At 41.3% G+C, this 18,518-nt stretch overlaps 1 protein-coding gene across 12 annotated transcripts in view; it reads right to left on the reverse strand.

Annotated features, from left to right (window-relative positions):
• LOC110537671 (cullin-5) overlaps nt 1-18,518 on the reverse strand; it is a 43,218-nt gene that overhangs the window by 8,582 nt on the left and 16,118 nt on the right. For all 12 annotated transcript variants that reach the window (XM_021623889.3, XM_090192569.1, XM_090192568.1 and 9 more), the window contains 2 exons: nt 8,568-8,743; nt 6,739-6,900 (listed from right to left, as the gene is read on the reverse strand). In XM_021623889.3, the coding sequence (XP_021479564.2) occupies nt 6,739-6,900; nt 8,568-8,743 (338 nt within the window). The remainder of the gene's footprint in view (nt 1-6,738; nt 6,901-8,567; nt 8,744-18,518) is intronic.

Genomic DNA, 18,518 nt, shown 5'->3' on the forward strand with positions numbered 1-18,518 from the left:
GAGCGAGACATGATGTCCCAGATGTGCTCAATTGGATTCAGGTCTGGGGAACGGGCGGGCCAGTCCATAGCATCAATGCCTTCTTCTTGCAGGAACTGCTGACACACTCCAGCCACATGAGGTTGTCTCGCATTAGGAGGAACCCAGGGCCAACCGCACCAGCATATGGTCTCACAAGGGGTCTGAGGATCTCATCTCGGTACCTAATGGCAGTCAGGCTACCTCTGGCGAGCACATGGAGGCCCCCCAAAGAAATGCCACCCCACACCATGACTGACCCACCGCCAAACCGGTCATGCTGGAGGATGTTTCAGGCAGCAGAATGTTCTCCACGGCGTCTCCAGACTCTGTCACGTGCTCAGTGTGAACCTGCTTTCATCTGTGAAGAGCACAGGGCGCCAGTGGCGAATTTGCCAATCTTGGTGTTCTCTGGCAAATGCCAAACGTCCTGCATGGTGTTGGGCTGTAAGCACAACCCCCACCTGTGGATGTCGGGCCCTCATACCACCCTCATGGAGTCTGTTTCTGACCGTTTGAGCAGACACATGCACATTTGTGGCCTGCTGGAGGTCATTTTGCAGGGCTCTGGCAGTGCTCCTCCTTGCACAAAGGCGGAGGTAGCGGTCCTGCTGCTGGGTTGTTGCCCTCCTACGGCCTCCTCCACGTCTCCTGATGTACTGGCCTGTCTCCTGGTCCATGCTCTGGACACTACGCTGACAGACACAGCAAACCTTCTTGCCACAGCTCGCATTGATGTGCCATCCTGGATGAGCTGCACTACCTGAGCCACTTGTGTGGGTTGTAGACTCCGTCTCATGCTACCACTAGAGTGAAAGCACCGCCAGCATTCAAAAGTGACCAAAACATCAGCAAGGAAGCATAGGAACTGAGAAGTGGTCTGTGGTTACCACCTGCAGAACCACTCCTTTATTGGGGGTGTCTTGCTAATTGCCTATAATTTCCACCTGTTGTCTATTCCATTTGCACAACAGCATGTGAAATGTATTGTCAATCAGTGTTGCTTCCTAAGTGGACAGTTTGATTTCACAGAAGTGTGATTGACTTGGAGTTACATTGTGTTGTTTCAGTGTTCCCTTTATTTTTTTGAGCAGTGTATGATCAAATGGCCACTTAAAACTAACTTATATCAAGTACAGCCTCAGAGTTCATAGCAAACGTGCGCTGGAAGTCGCACAGAATTTCAAGTTAGCGTTCAGCAGACCTGAAATTTGCTCAGTGCCTAAAAGAGAGGGAACATTGCTGCTGAGTATGCAGGCCATGGAAGAACTGGGACATTTTCAGCCGTGCATTATCATGCTTAAACATGAGGTAATGGCGGCGGATGAATGGCACGACAATGGGCCTCAGGATCTCATCACTATCTTTGTGCATTCAAATTGCCATTGATAAAATGCAATGGTGTTTGATGTCCATAGCCTATGCCTTCCCATACCATAACCTTACTGCCACCATGGGGCACTCCGTTCACATCAGCAAACCGCTCGCCCACATCGCCATACACGCAGTCTGCCCGGTACAGTTGAAACCAGAATGAATCCGTGAAAAACACATTTCTCCAGCTTGCCAGTGGCCATCGAAGGTGGGAATTTGCCAACATAAGTCGGTTACAACGCCGAACTGCAGTCAGGTCAAGACCCTGGTGAGGACGACGAGCACGCAGATGAGCTTCCCTGAGACGGTTTGTTACAGTTTGTGCAGAAATTCTTAGTTTGTGCAAAACCACAATTTCGTCAGCTGTCCAGGTGGCTGGTCTCAGACCATCCCCCAGGTGAAGAAGCCAGATGTGGAGGTCCTGGGCTGGTGTGGTTACACGTGGTCTGCGGTTGCGAGGCCAGTTAGACATACTGCCAAATTCTTGAAAACGTGGGAGGTGGCTTATGGTAGAGAAATAAACATGCAATTCTCTGGCAACAGCTCTGGTGGACATTCCTGCAGTCAGCATGCCAATTGCACACTCCCTCAAGACATCTGTGACATTGTGTTGTGTGACAAAACCACACATTTTAGAGTGGCCTTTTATTGTACCCAGCACAAGGTGCACCTGTGTAATGATCATGCGGTTTAATCAGCTTCTTAATATGCTACAACTGTCAGGTGGATGGATTATCTTGGCAAAGGACTAATGCTCAATAACAGGGATGTAAACAAATTTGTGCAAAACATTTTAGATTAGTAAGCTTTTTGTGCATAGGGAACATTTCTGGAATCTTTTATTTCAGCTCATGAAACCAACCAATAGGATGGCCTAACCGCTTTGGTGCATAGTCAATATTGGACCTGACCTCAACCTTCACCAAAACACTCTGAAGTGCAGTCATGCACTGCAAAAAACATAGTAGTTTGTTATTTTTTGCCTACTTTGGTTTCCCCCCCAAACTCCGTTTTCTCTGTTTAGTTTTTCCAAGTTTCGGATTTCCCACCTATTTCTTTTTTTATCAAACTAAATAATAAAACAATTTGAATTCTATGTTCACAAGAATGCTTAAACCACATCAGGGGATGATGACTTTTGAAGTCTGGGAAAAATGTTTGGGGTGTAGTTGCCCTTAATTCAGTGAGCATGCCCTCCACTGTTTGGTTGGCGGGTTTTCTGTAGTGCAGTAAGCCACATGATGATTATGTATTCCAAATACAGGGATTCGCATTGTGGCAGCCAATGGAATGTGTGGGGTAAAAGGCCAGCAACACGCTGTATTATTCAGAGCCCCGTGAAATTACACCATATACACATTCTACAGACCCTACTCAGTATTACATACAATACTTTTACAGCAGCACACAGAATAGTTATTGCTCTTCACAGGAGAGATGTTGCTTTCCGGTTTTGTGATGAAACAAACGTATTTGAATTTATTCCTCCACTGTGTGTATATCACGGTGGCGTATGAATGAATGGGTTATAGAGCAAACAATGCAAATATCACAAAATAGGAAGTAAAATAGTATCGTCTTGCCTTGCCCAGTAATTTTACCCACGCACCGCTGCTGGCGCTAAGCCAATATGGGACTTGTTTCAGCAAAGTAGGCGTACGTCGAAAGTCACTACTTCACAGGAGCGCCATTTGAAGGTAAAGTTGTATTTTTATTAAATTGCGTTTGTCAAAGATGCCTTCTGGAACATGTTAACTTTCATGTGCCTTAAAAACAAACGTGTATGCCATCTGTAAATACTAAAATTGTTAAATTACGAGCCTAGTTGGTTTAGCCATGGAAAAAGCCAGCAACCTTCCCGCTAACCATAATTGGCTGAGATAATGAGTGGGCTGGACATGTCGAGAGATGAGTTTGGATTGGTCTGCCATGTAGCACGCTTCGGTCTATAATATGAGCAGGTCAGTAGGTAATCCTTTCTAACGCTGCTTTTTTGAAAGATATCACGTAGTAGAACTGCATAAGTGTTGCTCTCCACTTTTATTTAACTTGGCAAGTCAGTCTTATTTACAATGACGGCCTACACCGGCCAAACCCGGACGAAGCTGGGCCAATTGTGTGCAGTCCTATGGGACTCCCAATCACGTCCGGTTGTGATACAGCCTGGATTTGAACCAGGGTGTCTGTAGTGACACCTCAAGCACTGGGATGCAGTGCCTTAGACTGCTGCACCACTCGGGAGTTTCTGGAGGATCGAGTGTTGAAATCAGTGGAATTAGAGTGTATGAGAGCTGGAGAAAATTCAGGCGTTTAATTGCAAATATGCAGCTAGAGTTAAACAGAACACACAGAAGTCTCCAGATTACATCTTCAAACTAAGGGCAACCATGGCATCTGTGACAGAGAGGGAGAAGTGTTCATCAATGTATAAGGGTAAGAATTTTTAGATATTAAACATTTCTAATTTTGTCAGAAAGTCAAGTTAAAGTGTACTGTTAGCTAGCTAACATTACGTGTGATCCGTGTAGTAATATTATTCGTATCTCAGAGCTATTTGCATTGCTAGTTATTTGCATTGCTAGTTATTTGCATTGCTAGTTATTTGCAGAGCTATTTGCATTGCTAGTTATAACGTTCGCAAAAAAAAAAAAAACATTACATTTTTGCCAGCAGCACAGTTGCAGTCACCATCGCTTTGGATAACATACAGCCTAACCAGCTCTGCTAGGGTGAGTAAAATGGTCAGATTGGTTCTCTCATTTGTCTGGAAGTAGCTAGCCAATGTTAGCCAGTTAGCTTGGGTGTTTGACTGCTGTTAGGTCAGAACGCTCGGATCAACTCTACTCCTCGGCCAGAGCGTCCAGTGTGCACTCTGAACGCTCAGAGCGAAGCGCTCTGAATTTACGAACGGACAGTCAGACAACGCCCAGAGCACACTATGGCACTCCAAATTATATTCAAACACGCTTAGTATAAGCCAGCCTTTAGTGTTGAAATATTTGATTATTTAGTACATAGCCTCACATGTGAATTCTTAAAGAGATGGGCAGGTCTAAAGATTAAGAGGGTGTGAACGATGTTGAATGGTTGTAGACAGAAGAGCTCTCCAGTAGTCATGAAAACATTCAAGGGCCATTTTCTCAAAAAAGTGAGGTTACAAGTTAATCAACTTTCAAAGCAAAATGACATTCCCATTGTTCCTCAACTGCACTTTATAAAATACCATTTTCTAGTTGAGTCTCTACTTTTATCCAATGTATGAAACACCATTTCAAATTTTGCAACATAAGACCGAATCAAGCCGGTTGGTAAACATATGTACTCCATATACAGTGATTCGCACTGGGGGTATTTGTGTGACCTTGGAACATGTTTTAAAACCCACATTTAATGCAAATGTCACTTAAAGATGAACAAATATGAATCATTGGTAATGTTTAGACAATTATTTTTCATATATCATGAATAAATACAGGTTGACACTTTACTATTACGTGGGGGACATTTATTTTCGAAATTCTTAGAAATTCCGTGACCCAGAATAACTTTTTTAGTGTTGTTGACGAGATGCTGATCATGTGATGATCAGTGCCCACTTGTGGTGCCACTGGACAGCGAAAAACACAACCTTTATTTATTGTAATTTGTAGTAGTTGAGTTAGCTACTGTACAGTACGCAATCTGTCATTATTTTAAATAAATAGCAGGCTCAGCGAATTAAAAATCCTCCTAGATACAGCCACATCTCCGTCACATTAGATTTTTAAGTGAAAGAGGAATATAAAAATACAAAATCGGATGGAGTTTCCCCTCTCCCCATTTAGAGTTTGTGTTGCAGCACAGTCTTATCCAGATGGTGTGACAAAGGCATTTCCTAACAGACCTGCTAACTTTGTTTGTAGTTATGTTTAAGGTTGGAACCAACATGCAGTATCTCCAGCAGGCAGAGGCGCAATAATTATTGTCTGCCAGCTCAGGGACAAGCTACACTATTCACAGCCCTGTGTAATGTTGAATGTAATTGCATTGCTGTACTTTGAAACTTAATGTATTTGTAGCTTTAAAAAAAATTACAAATAGGAAAAGTATGGCTTAAATATGTCTTTAATGTTTATTTGTTTTAGCTGTTAGTGATGTAAACTCAAATTATCACTAAGCCTTTATGTATGAGTTATGAATGACCAAAGGTGCCTCACTTCAAAGAAAGTATTGCAGGATACTACTTAAAATGTTATGCTGAGTTATGAAGGTTATCATGATCCACAGGTTACTGTAGGTATTTCAATGGGTTAATGGACCTGCAAAGCTTGCGTTTGAGTCAGAACCAAAATGTTTGAGTAATCTGACCTGAGACTAACTACAGCACCAGGTATTCCTCTTCTGTTCCCATGCTGGAGACGGGGCTTGATGACAACCCGATACGAATTGTAGCAACATTTTGCGGCTGATCTTTCAGCAAGGGAGTGGGTGAATGTGTCAAAGACATGGCTGGGCCCAATACCGCACGGTATGGCTCGTTTAGGTTGTGTGCACTGAGGAACATCTAACTTAGTTCCAGAAGAAAGCCACGTTCAAGTTCTTTAGGTTGTGGGCTTTCATCACGGTAAGTGTTTCTTGGTGTAATGTCGTCCCCAGGTATATTGCACACAACACATAAGCCTGGGATATCAACCATTCAAAGTTGGCCTTAGTGCGAGTGACCTGGGTAAAGTATGTCATTTTTTGACTGTGTTGTGACAGTCAAAATTATGGCTAAACCCTCCACATTTCCATCATTTGTATTTTAAACCTAACCAATAATGAAGACCCAAGTTTGATGTGTTGGTCCACCAGACCTCTGCACTTTAGAGCGTATGCCATCCATCAGCACAATATGCCCCCTCTTTATAAAGCACATTTATATCATATTTGACATATTGGGTTATGTCACATGGGTGATTATGTAAGTTATGCCACATGTATGAAGCATGACATACAGTTATAGCTTTGTAACACATATAGTGCTTATGAAGACTTCATAAGCTGAACGTCATTTAAAGCGGAACCGATAAGGTCAAACCATCACAGCTAGACATTTTAGAAAGTACTAATGGTTATGGTCACATGGAAACTGCAGGGAGGTTTCAGTGTTTGTAGCATATCAAATCAATAAAAAACAGGTTTTCCTGAAATCCCGGATGGAAGACACCCGGAATAGAGCAAGGATATGCCACCAATCCAGAAACCATCCTACTTGGATTTCGGGAAAACATGGTCATTTTGAAAATGTTACAGCAATCTTGCAACCCTAGTCCTTACGATAGATAACCCTTTGACATCCATCTACCCTTTGACACCGTGCATTACCCAGAGGGTGCGTCGGAGCTCGGCATCAGGCAGCTCCGTGGCCAGCTTAAGGTTTTCAAAGCTGATCCTCTCCCGAGGCCTCTGGTTCCAGGCAAACAGCACAGCCAGTTGGAATGTGGTCACCTCCAGGTCGTACTGGCCCACCTCATTCTTAAATGTGATCTGGATAGAATTACATAGGATCTCTATTAGAGGTCGACCGACTAGGATTTTTCAACGCCGATACCGATTATTGGAGGACCAAAAAAAAGCCTATCCCGATTAATCGGCCGATGTTTTTATATATATATATATATATATATATATATATATATATATATATATATATATATATATATATATATATATATATCGGTATGACAATTACAACAATACTGAATGAACACTTATTTTAACTTATATAATATAATACATCAATAAAATCAATTTAGTCTCAAATAATGAAACATGTTCAATTTGGTTTATATAATGCAGAACCAAAGTGTTGGAGAAGAAAGTAAAAGTGCAATATTTGCCATGTAAAAAAGCTAACGTTTAAGTTCCTTGCTCAGAACATATGGTAGTGGTTCCTTTTAACATGAGTCTTCAATATTCCCAGGTAAGAAGTTTTAGGTTGTAGTTATTATAGGACTATTTCTCTCTTTACCATTTGTATTTCATATACCTTTGATTATTGGATGTTCTTATAGGCACTACAGTATTGCTAGCCTAATCTCGGGAGTTGATTGGCTTGAAGTCATAAACAGCACAATGCTTGAAGCACAGCGAAGAGCTGCTGGCAAATGCAGGAAAGTGCTGTTTGAATGAATGCTTACGAGCCTGCTGCTGCCTACCACCGTTCAGTCAGACTGCTCTATCAAATCATAGACTTAATTATAATATAATAACTCACAGAAATACAAGCCGTAGGTCATTAATATGGTCAACTCCGGAAACTAGCATTTCGAAAACAAAACGTTTATTCTTTCAGTGAAATACGGAACCGTTCAGTATTTTATCTAATGCGTGGCATCCCTAAGTCTAAATATTGCACAAGCATCAATGTTATGTCATAATTATGTACAATTCTGGCAAATCCATTATGGTCTTTGTTAGGAAGAAATGGTCTTCACACAGCTCGCAACGAGCCAGGCAACCCAAACTGCTGCATATTTCCTGACTCTGCTTGCACAGAACGCAAGAGAAGTGACACAATTTCCCTCGTTAAAAGAAATTCATGTTAGCAGGCAATATTAAATATATAGGTTTAAAAATATATACTTGTGTATTGATTAAGAAAGGCATTGATGTTTACGGTTAGGTACACATTGGTGCACCGACAGTGCTTTATTTGCGAATGCGCTTGTTAAATCATCACCCGTTTGGCGAAGTAGGCTGTGATTCGATGATAAATTAACAGGCACCGCATCGATTATATGCAATGCAGGACAAGCTAGATAAACTAGTAATATCAACCATGTGTAGTTAACTAGTGATTATGTTAAGATTGATTGTTTTTTATAAGATAAGTTTAATGCTAGCTAGCAACTTACCTTGGCTCCTGGCTGCACTCAGGTAACAGGTAGTCAGCCTGCCACGCAGTCTCCTCGTGGAGTGCAATGTAATCAGCCATAATCGGTGTCCAAAAATGCCAGTTACCGATTGTTATGAAAACTTGAAAATCAGCCCTAATTAAAATCGGCCATTCCGATTAAACGGTCGACCTCTAAACTCTATGGTCTGGACAGAGAGGAGGCTGGAGGGGTGAAGGTGCAAGAGGCTGACCCACCTCCTAGGCACTCCTGTGTTTGTGTGTGTGTGTGTGGGGGGGTCGGGTGCTTTATACTCACAATGCCATTGGACATGAGGTGATGCCAGTGCAGTTTCCTGCCACTGTGGTTCTTCTTGTAAAAGTCCTCCACCTCAGGGATCAGGTCCTCCAGCTCGGTGGGCAGTGACACAAACACCTTCTCGGAGCTCCGCGACCACGCCCCCGCATTCAGGATCTTGATGTTGACAGAGTCCGCTGCACAAGAGGGCAAAGGGGATTACATTTCACACACACACACTAGTATAACTACTAATTCATTGTTTTATACAATATATTTGCCACATTTGATCAGTTTCTAGAACGAAAGATTCCCTGATCAAGATATGTCATTTTTCGATACGTTGATGAAAAGCCCATGTCCATTCCAGTTTTCTATTTAATTATATAATAAACACACTTTCAAGTACTTGAGCTGTGCTTTTTTGGGGGTACTGGTAGTGGAGCCAGTGGAATAGTGCAAACTCCAAGCAAAATTCAAAAAACATTAAGGACTGTATCAATAGTAGTTTTATTGCTTTTCACTAGGTCTCATCCAGCCACATACATTTTGGGGGTATAATGTTTGATGTACAGGTACACAGGTCTGATTCCTGCTTGAACTAGAAATACAAGACCTGCCAACCTCACCAGATGGATGGTCTGACATTCTTCTATAGAATTAGGGCAAGTCGTCCAGGTCCTGAGGTAGCAAAGCATCCCAAAACCGTCATCATCCTTGACTGTTGGTATGAGGTTCTTACTGTGGAATGCAGTGTTTGGTCTTCGCCAGGCATAATGGGACCCATGTCATCCAAAAGGTAGACTCAAATTTGCCAAAAAGCACCTGGATGATCATCAAGATTCTTGGAAGAATATTCTATAGACAGATAAGTCAAAAGTATAACTTTCTGGAGGACATTCATTTTGCTCTGTATCAGAGAATTCTAAAGGACAATGTCAGGCCATCGGTCTGTGAGCTGTAGCTGAAGTGAAGCATGCAGCAAGAATGATCCAAAATACACAATCAAGTCTACATGAAAATTGATAAAAAGCATGGCCTTGTCAAAGTCCAGACCTAATCTCAATTGAGTTGTGGCAGGACTTGAAACGAGCAGTTAATGCTTGAAAAACGAAAAATGTTGCCGAGTTACAACAGTTCTGCATGGAAGAGGGGGCCAAATTCCTCCACAGCAACATGAGCGTTCAACAACTACAGGAAATGTTTGGTTGGAGTCATTGCACCTAAAAGTAGCACAACCAGTTAGAGTGTAAGGGGGCAGGTACTTTTGAATGTGAAAGTTGTGTGATTGTGAGATATGGGATAAGCTGGAAGATTGATATTTGGATAATAAGAGGATGTAGCACAAATGCATAATAGGTTACTAGAGATAAAGTAACATAATATTGAGTATAATGGGTTATTATGATCATGAGAAGCATGAATAGAAACATCCACAACCTGCACCCCCAAACGTAGACATACTAAGTGGAGTAAAAGGTATTCTGTTCAGTGGTCCTTTGAACATGATTTTCTGTTAACTAAACTTAAGGCTACAATTTATTGTGCTCCCGATGGAGTTTAGACACCCCAAATGACGTTCTAAACTAATTTGTATACGCAAAATGGAGACGGCATGTTTCCCTGTTGTCTCAGATGCCAGACTTATTATGGGCGGAGCACGACTCAGGACTAAAACAGTGCCAATCCAGTTAATACATAATGATCCCTCCAAAGCTTTGCGTCTGAATCTTAAAAATACACATTTAATAAATATTGGAGCAGAAAGTGAATATCCATAGATATTTATTACCAGAGTAACTTCTGTAAAAAGGTATACTGAAAAGAAAATTGCCTTCCAATATGGAGAAAGTAATTTTTGTTTTAAACCTTGCAGTAGAGAGAAAAGCAGAAGATTGATCCATGTGTATTAGGAGCAGTGATTGAGAATGTGTTTTTTCAGCTGGAAAGAGGATTTTATTGAAGGAAACAGATTGAGATTAGTGAAAGTAACAAAGTGAATGGTAATTGGCTTTCAGATAGCAATCCAATAATGCAATATTTTAGTAATTTGAAAGAGTAAGAGAGGAATTGAGCATTGGGACTGATGTTAGATTAGAGGCTGCTCACTCTTCCAAGGCCTGGTCCACTGCTCTCGTGTTTAAGTCATCTGTTGTTTGGATTAGAGATAACCTTCCTGTGGAACAATAGATAGCCGCCAGTACACACTGAACTCGAACAGGCTGTGAGACACACACACAGTGGGGAAATATGGGACAGTTCGTACAGAATTGTATGTCAAAAAGAGCACAATTACAAGAGAGTTGTTTACTTTAGAAGGTGCCCAATTCATCTATACAGGACACCGTATCATCAGATGTGTCTGAAGTATAATTCTGTACACGCATGGGTTTGAGACTTCCTGGCCAAGATGCAGTAAACTCGATGATTAAGAATTTTTAGGACTGATTAAAATGGAGCAGTGAAAAGAGTGTTTATTTTCTTTCTTCCAAGACCAATGGAATGTGCGCTACCAAGTTTTTTTCTTCTTCATGTTTATCAATGATTCTGTAGCTCTCCCTTTGAAAGGCTTCCTGAGGCAGGTGCCTAACTCGAACCCGGAACCAGCTGTTAACCTCTTGGGCAGGGGGCAGTATTTTCACCTCCGGATGAAAAGCGTGCCCAAATTAAACTGCCTGCTACTCAAGCCCATAAACTAGGATATGCATATAATTAGTAGATTTAGATTTTTTTTAAACTCTAAAGTTTCCAAAACTGTTAAAAATGTCTGAGTATAACAGAACTGATATGGAAGGCGAAAATCCAACCAGGAAGTACTATTATTTTGAAAGGCTGTTTCTCCATTGAAAGCCTATCCACCATTCAAAGACTTAGGACACAGTTCACGATCTCTATGGCTTCTTCTACATGTGGCCAGTCTTTAAGCATTGTTTCAGGCTTTTACGCTGAAAAATGAGGGAGATACAGCACTTTCAATCAGTGGCCAGTGGAAATTTCCAGACAATCAGCCATGCGCCTGATCGGGAACGCGCCTTTCTTGTTTCTCCTTTCCTATTGACGAAGCTTTTGTCCGGTTGAAATAGTATTGATTATTTATGACAAACAACCAGAGGATTGATTTTAAACATCATTTGGCATGTTTTTACTAACTTTTATTGTACTTTTTAAAAACTTTTCATCTGGACTTAGTGCCCGTGCATTTGGATTACTGGACAAAACGCGAACGTGTTGCCCAGCAACAGCCCCAAAACATCACTGCTCTAGAGGAGATCTGCATGGAGGAATGGGCCAAAATACCAGCAACAGTGTGTGAAAACCTTGTGAAGACTTACAGAAAACGTTTGACCTCTGTTATTGCCAACAAAGGGTATTTAAAAGTATTGAGAAACTTTTGTTATTGACCAAATACTTATTTTCCACCATCATTTGCAAATAAATTCAAAAGAAACCTACAATGTGAATTTCTGAATTATTTTTGTCATAGTTGAAGTGTACCTATGATGAAAATTACAGGCCTCATCTTTTTAAGTGGGAGAACTTGCACAATTGGTGGCTGACAATACTTTTTTGCCCAACTGTACATGCCAGCACCCACACAGAACCCACCTATTAATTAATATTTGTTAGTGGTTAATACTGTGTGGGGTCTTTTTATTTGGTTTTTCATGGGTTGGAAAGGATGTTGTACCCAATTAAACATTTCTATTGTCAGAGTTTTGGTTGCACACATGTCATTTCTATTGATTCAAAGAAATGTTCTGAAAAACCCAAGGTAAACCTGATAAGACAAAATGTTTGAAATGTCTAAAAATAATGGTTGAGGTACAGGAAAACAAACTCACTTAATAGGGCTGACTGACCTCTGTTCTGACCTCCGTCTTCCTGGTGAGGCCTGATCACCTTCACGAGGAAAACAGGATAATTTTTTTTTATGGGCTATGTAAAAACAAATAATTTAGAAGTTCATCAATAGTCTTATCCGAGTCGGACCACGAGAAGGACAGAGAGCTGACTAGTCTATTTTACCATTATCTTATGGGATTCATCAAGAGATAAATCCAAAATAATCTGATTTGGTACTTTAATTTAACAGGCAGCAGTTCTTTTTGGATGCATGAATCACGATGCGAGTCAAGTGTCCAAAAGGGGGAATTACCAGTCCCCTGGGGCCCTTCGGTAAATATGCAGTATGCGGTAAAAAAAATTATTCACATGCTTGCCTGTAAAAGAGAAAAAGAGATGTTGGTAATGGATGACATTTACTTCAAATGCATTGAAGTTTTCCCCACGTCGAGGGATATGTCTTGCTGTTGATTTTCCTTTCTTAATTTTTGTCCTACTTCAATAACAGATCTCACCAGATTGTCTGCTGGATGATCGGGATTTCTCCATAAGGCTTAGCCCTCTGACTCCCTGACCTGTAACGCCGCAGTGAGATCACCAAGATGATAGGGAAGTATAAGACAACTAACTGTGTGTTGTCATTCTAAACTAAACGGTTGTTCTGGTTTGTCCTCTCTCAAGGTTATGGTGAAGGTGACCACAGATGGGATCTAGATGCATGGAAAATAATTAGGCTGAGAACAGTGTGAACCTCAACATCCCCTTTAACCGGCTGAAAATGGCATTCAGTATGGTCCTTCACTTCTACCGTGAGACCTGAGTCCAAGCCAGCAACCTGTACACAGCAGCCGAAGCTATCAACTGCCTTCTTCTCATGCTTTTTCTCTCAGGAGTGCGACATGGGTCCATGTGGAGTGAGCATGGAAAGAGATCCAGTCCAAACTACACTTATGCTGCTGGTGTACTAGTAGGAAAATGGACAAAGACCATGACTGTAAAGGACAGTGGCGTTGATCAGGTGAGAGACATTATCAAGGGGCATCCACTTTGAACATGTGCCATTAAAAGGAATGAGATCCATGAAGAGAGGTGTTCAACCATGCCCGTAATTGATTTAGGCTTGTCCAAAATTGTTTATTTGGGGTATCAGGTTGATTGTGGAGGTCTGCACACTGCAAAATGTAGAGTAATTTATCTCAATGCATTCTTAGCCTAATCAGTCATTACCACAAGTGATGAGAAAAGTGAGGATCTTAAAATGAAAAAGTGATTGAACCTACATGAAGCACTGTCGTTATAAATGTGTTTTTCATAACATATCAATAATTATGGATTTAGAAAAGGCAAGGCCCCTAGAGACAGAGCTATGCCCTAAAAAACAAGACAGGATTGTAGCTTGGGCTAACCTCGCCCCAATCTCATTCTTATCAAGGTTGGTGTGAAACTGTTATAACAAGTGTTCTCTCGCTTCCCTGTGAAATTGTATTAACTTGCTGTAAGGGGATCTGTGCCTCTGGCTGATGAGATTTCAACAGCTATCATGTTTTCTGTTCCTCCAGAGGATGGTGAAACAGATGGCAACTCTGGATGAGCCCCCATTTCCCACTGTAGATAGGGACGATGAGTAATGATTGAAGGTTCTCTTTTAACAAGTTGAGGGTAAGGTCATCTAAACCTTTAACCTGTTTACATTATGTGGAACACTGCGCTGATGAGCAAGCACCAACCTTTTGAAGATCTTAGCAGAATTATGATAAACAAAAAGGTAAATGCAACCCGAATGTGGTAAGAAAAATTGAAACAATGGTTAACAGAGATTTATTCACCTCAATCTACAGATCCGCTGTGCATGCATGCACATTTTTGATACTCACTCCTACTTTATTAATGGAACCTTTCCTGTGATTATAGTATTACCATACTAACTGGATTGTACAACCCAGAATGAAGGGTTTGAAATTTCTTTTTTTTCTGTTCTAATTTCCCTTACTTTAGAGTGTAAAATATTTTGATATAGAAGCTCAAATCTAAATGCTTACATTAAAATGTAATGGTTATCACACACGAGAAGAGGATGGAATGTAATGGAACAGTTTGTTTGCGCTTTTCTTATAACACATTTCTGTGTTCTATTCATGTGCTGTTCTATAAAAAAGTATGTTTTCATGCAAGTGGCTGACTGTACAAATCCTCATTATCAGTAACTGCAATTTGGCAGTACGCACAGACCTTGTTTTGAGAACAAACGAAAGATCTCAGTTTCAAGGTCTCAGCTTAGAGAGAAGAAGCCTCGTGAGATATTGGTCTGTCACATGTTATGAAACAGTATGGATGAAGAAAACAGTAATAATTAATGAATTACGCAAATATAACTACTTGTCTGTGTATTGCCGTATACAATACAACTGTACTGCCCAGGCAGAGCTCTTGATTGACATGTGTACTACGGTGTATTGAGTTGGAACCTCTCCAACATGCTGACAACTATGATTTATTTAATATCGACTTTCAGTGTCCCTGTGTAAGAATTCACACAACATATTCAATATGCCTCGTCAATGGTGAACCGACTGTCACATCATTAGCAGACTACTGTTGACATTCAGCTAGTGCTTTCAGAAAGTATTCAGACCCCACATTTTTTTGTCACATCCCTATTCCAAAAAGGATTACATTGTTTTTCCTTAATCTACACACAATACCCCATAATGACCAAGGGAAAACAGGTTTAAAGAATATTTTGCAAATGTATAAAAAATAATCTGAAATACTTTTACATAAAAGTATTCAGACCCTTTGTTATGACTCAATTGAACTCAGGTGCATCCTGTTCCCATTGATCCTTGAGATGTTTCTCCAACTTGATTGGAGTCCACATGTGGTAAATTCAATTGATTGGAAATGATTTGGAAAAAAGCACACACACTTGTCTATCAAAAGTTCCCCACAGTTGACAGTGAATGTCAGACAAAAACCAAGCCATGATGTCAAAGGAATTGGCCATAGAGCTCCGAGACAGGATTATGTTGAGGCACAGATCTGGGGAAGGGTACCAACAAAAAAAAAGTGTGTGCAGCATTGAAGGTCCCCAAGAACAGCGGCCTCCATCATTCTTAAATGGAAGAAGTTTGGAACCACCAAGAATCTTTCAAGAGCTGGCCGCCACGGCCAAACTGAGCAATCGGGGGAGAAGGGCCTTGGTCAGGGAGGTGACCAAGAACCTGATGGTTACTGACAGAGCTCCTCTGTGGAGATGGGAGAACATACCATAAGGACAACCATCGATGCAGCACTCCACCAAATCAGGCCTTCATGGTCGAGTGGCCAGATGGAAGGCATTCTTCAGTAAAAAGCAGCCCACTTGAAGTTTGCCAAAAGGCACTTATAGACTCAGACCAAGAGAAACAAGATCTTCTGGTCTGATGAAACCAAGACTGAACTCTTTGGCCTGAATGCAGACGTGACGCTTGGCAGGTAACCTGAAACCATCCCTATGGTGAAGCATGGCGGTGGCAGCATAATGCTGTGGGGATGTTTTTCAGTGGCAGGGACTGGGAGACTAGTCAGGATCGAGGGAAAGATGAACAGAGCAAAGCCCACAGTGATCCTTGATGAAGTCCTGAGTGCTCTGGAGCAGGTTATCAGTCTGGGGCGACGGTTCACTTTCCTACAGGACAACGACCCTAAGCACACAGCCAACACAACACAGGAGTAGCTTCAGGACAAGTCTTTGAATGTCCTCGAGTGGCCCTTCCCGAGCCCGGACTTGAACATCTCTGGAGAGACCTGTAAATAGCTGTGCAGCGACGCTCCCCATCCAACCGGACAGAGCTTGAGAGGATCTGCAGAGAAGAACGGGAAAAAGTCCCCAAATACAGGTGTGCCAAGCTTGTAGCGTCATACCCAAGATTCTAGGCTGTAATTGCTGCCAAAGGTGATTTGAACAAAGTACTGAATACTTGTGGAAAAAGGGGTCTGAATACTTTCCGAATGCACTCTATATCAAGAGGACAGATCAATTGATTAAATTAACATAGGCCTACTAATCTTTAACAGTGTAACATAACTTTCTGTGAAGGAAGGTATTAGCAGAACAACTCTGCTTCCATCCACACAGTGACGAACTGAACTACCGCAACACCACAGGTTCCCTTGCTCGTCAATGTGCTTGCACCTACTACTGTTGCGGCAATGAAAGCATGTGCAGGCAAAGCGTTGTCGCTTAGTTTACTAAAATGTTGTAGCTAACTACCTTAGTCGCAATGACGCCTTAGCTAAAAAAGGCACAAACATCAAAATACTTTGTGTTAAAGTGGCATTCAAATAGATTTCATTCTGTCAACCACCTACACAAAATACTAAATGTCAAAGTTGTCTAATATTTGTAAAAATTATTATTATTATTTTTTTTTAAAGTAATGCAAATGAAACACTATACTGTTTCTTGATTAAATAAGTAATCAACACGTTAGTCACACGCAAAAGTTGAAAGCCAAAACACGACCCTGCCAAGCTGCACTGCTTCTTGACACACTGCTTGCTTAACCCAAAGCCAGCCACACCAATGTGTCGGAGGAAACACCTTCCAACTGCCGTTCAAAGTCAACTTGCAGGAGCCCAGCCACAAAGTTGCTAGAGCGCGATGGGACAAGGAAATCCCGGCCGGCCAAACCCACTGATGACGCTGGACCAATTGTACACCGCTTCATGGGTCTCCCAGTGAAAACAGCCTGGGATCGAACCCGGGGCTGTAGTGATGCCTCAAGCACTGCGATGCAGTGCCACTTTGAAGACCCTGTTAGAAATAACCTTAGGCAGTGAATACAGCTGTGAGTCTTTCTGGGCAAAAGCTTTCTAAGAGCTTTCCACATCTGGATTGTGCAACATTTGCCCATTGTTATTTTGTAGCCATAGATTTAAGTCGAAACTAACTCGGCCACTCAGGAACATTCACCGTCTTCTTGCGTTTTAGATGATTGCCTTGCTGAAACGTGAATTAATCTCCCAGTGTCACGTGGAACAAGAACTGAACCAGGCTTTCCTCTAGGATTTTGCCTGTACTTAGCTCCATTCCGTTTATTGCTGACCCTGAAAAACTCCCATCCTTAACAATTAAAATCCTACCCATAACATGATGCAGCCACCACTATGCTTGAAAATATGGAGTAGTACTCCATAATGTGTTGTATTTGCCCCAAACACAGCAGTTTGTATTCCCATTTTTTGCAGTATTACATTAATCCTTGTTGCAAACAGGATACATTTAAAAAAAAATATTCTGTACAAGCTTTCTTTTCGCTCTATCAATTAGGTTAGTATTGTGGAGTAACTACAATGTCGATCTAGTGTCAGTTTTTTCCCCATCACAGCCATTTAACACTAACTGGTTGAATTAAAAAAAAAAAAAAAAATGTAACTCCCCATTTGCCTCATGGTGAAATCCCTGAGCAGTTTCCTTCCTCTCTGGCAACGGAGTTAGGAAGGACGCCTGTATCATTCTAGTGACAATGTATTGATACACCATCCAAAGTGTAATTAATAACTTCTCCATGCTCAAAGGAATATTCAATGTCTGATTTTTTAACCCATCTACCAAATGGTGCCCTTCTTTGCGAGGTATTGGAAAATCTCCCTTGTCTTTGTGGTTGAATCTGTGGGCTTGCCATAACAAAAGAGGTTGAATACTTACTGACATTCCCACTTTTTCATTACATTTGTAAAAGTGTCTAAAAACATAATTCCATTTTGACATTATGGGGGTAGTGGGTGTAGGACAGTGACAAAAACACTAAATTGAATCCATTTTAAATTCAGGCTGCAACAACAAAATGTGGAAAAGTCAAGGGGTGTGAATACTTTCTGGAGGCACTGTACAATTTTAGAAAATGTATTTGGCAAACAGTTCATTTTCCCTACCTTTTTCCCCTAACATCAGTGGTATCAGCGGACGAAGGGGAGTGGTGGGGTGAAATAATTACGCTGATTCGGTTGCAAAAATCTTCTAAAAATGGTAGCAAACGGGATGGGGAGGAACCTACCTGAATTTGACCAAGAGAAACCCTTCTTTTACTTGGTTTGCTTCCGTTCATTACGGTAAACGGTTTCCGTAATAAATAAGCTCCTGCCATG

The sequence above is a fragment of the Oncorhynchus mykiss genome, chromosome 12 (assembly GCF_057628025.1).
Source record: "Oncorhynchus mykiss isolate SJ-2025 chromosome 12, ASM5762802v1, whole genome shotgun sequence".
NCBI lineage: Eukaryota > Metazoa > Chordata > Actinopteri > Salmoniformes > Salmonidae > Oncorhynchus > Oncorhynchus mykiss.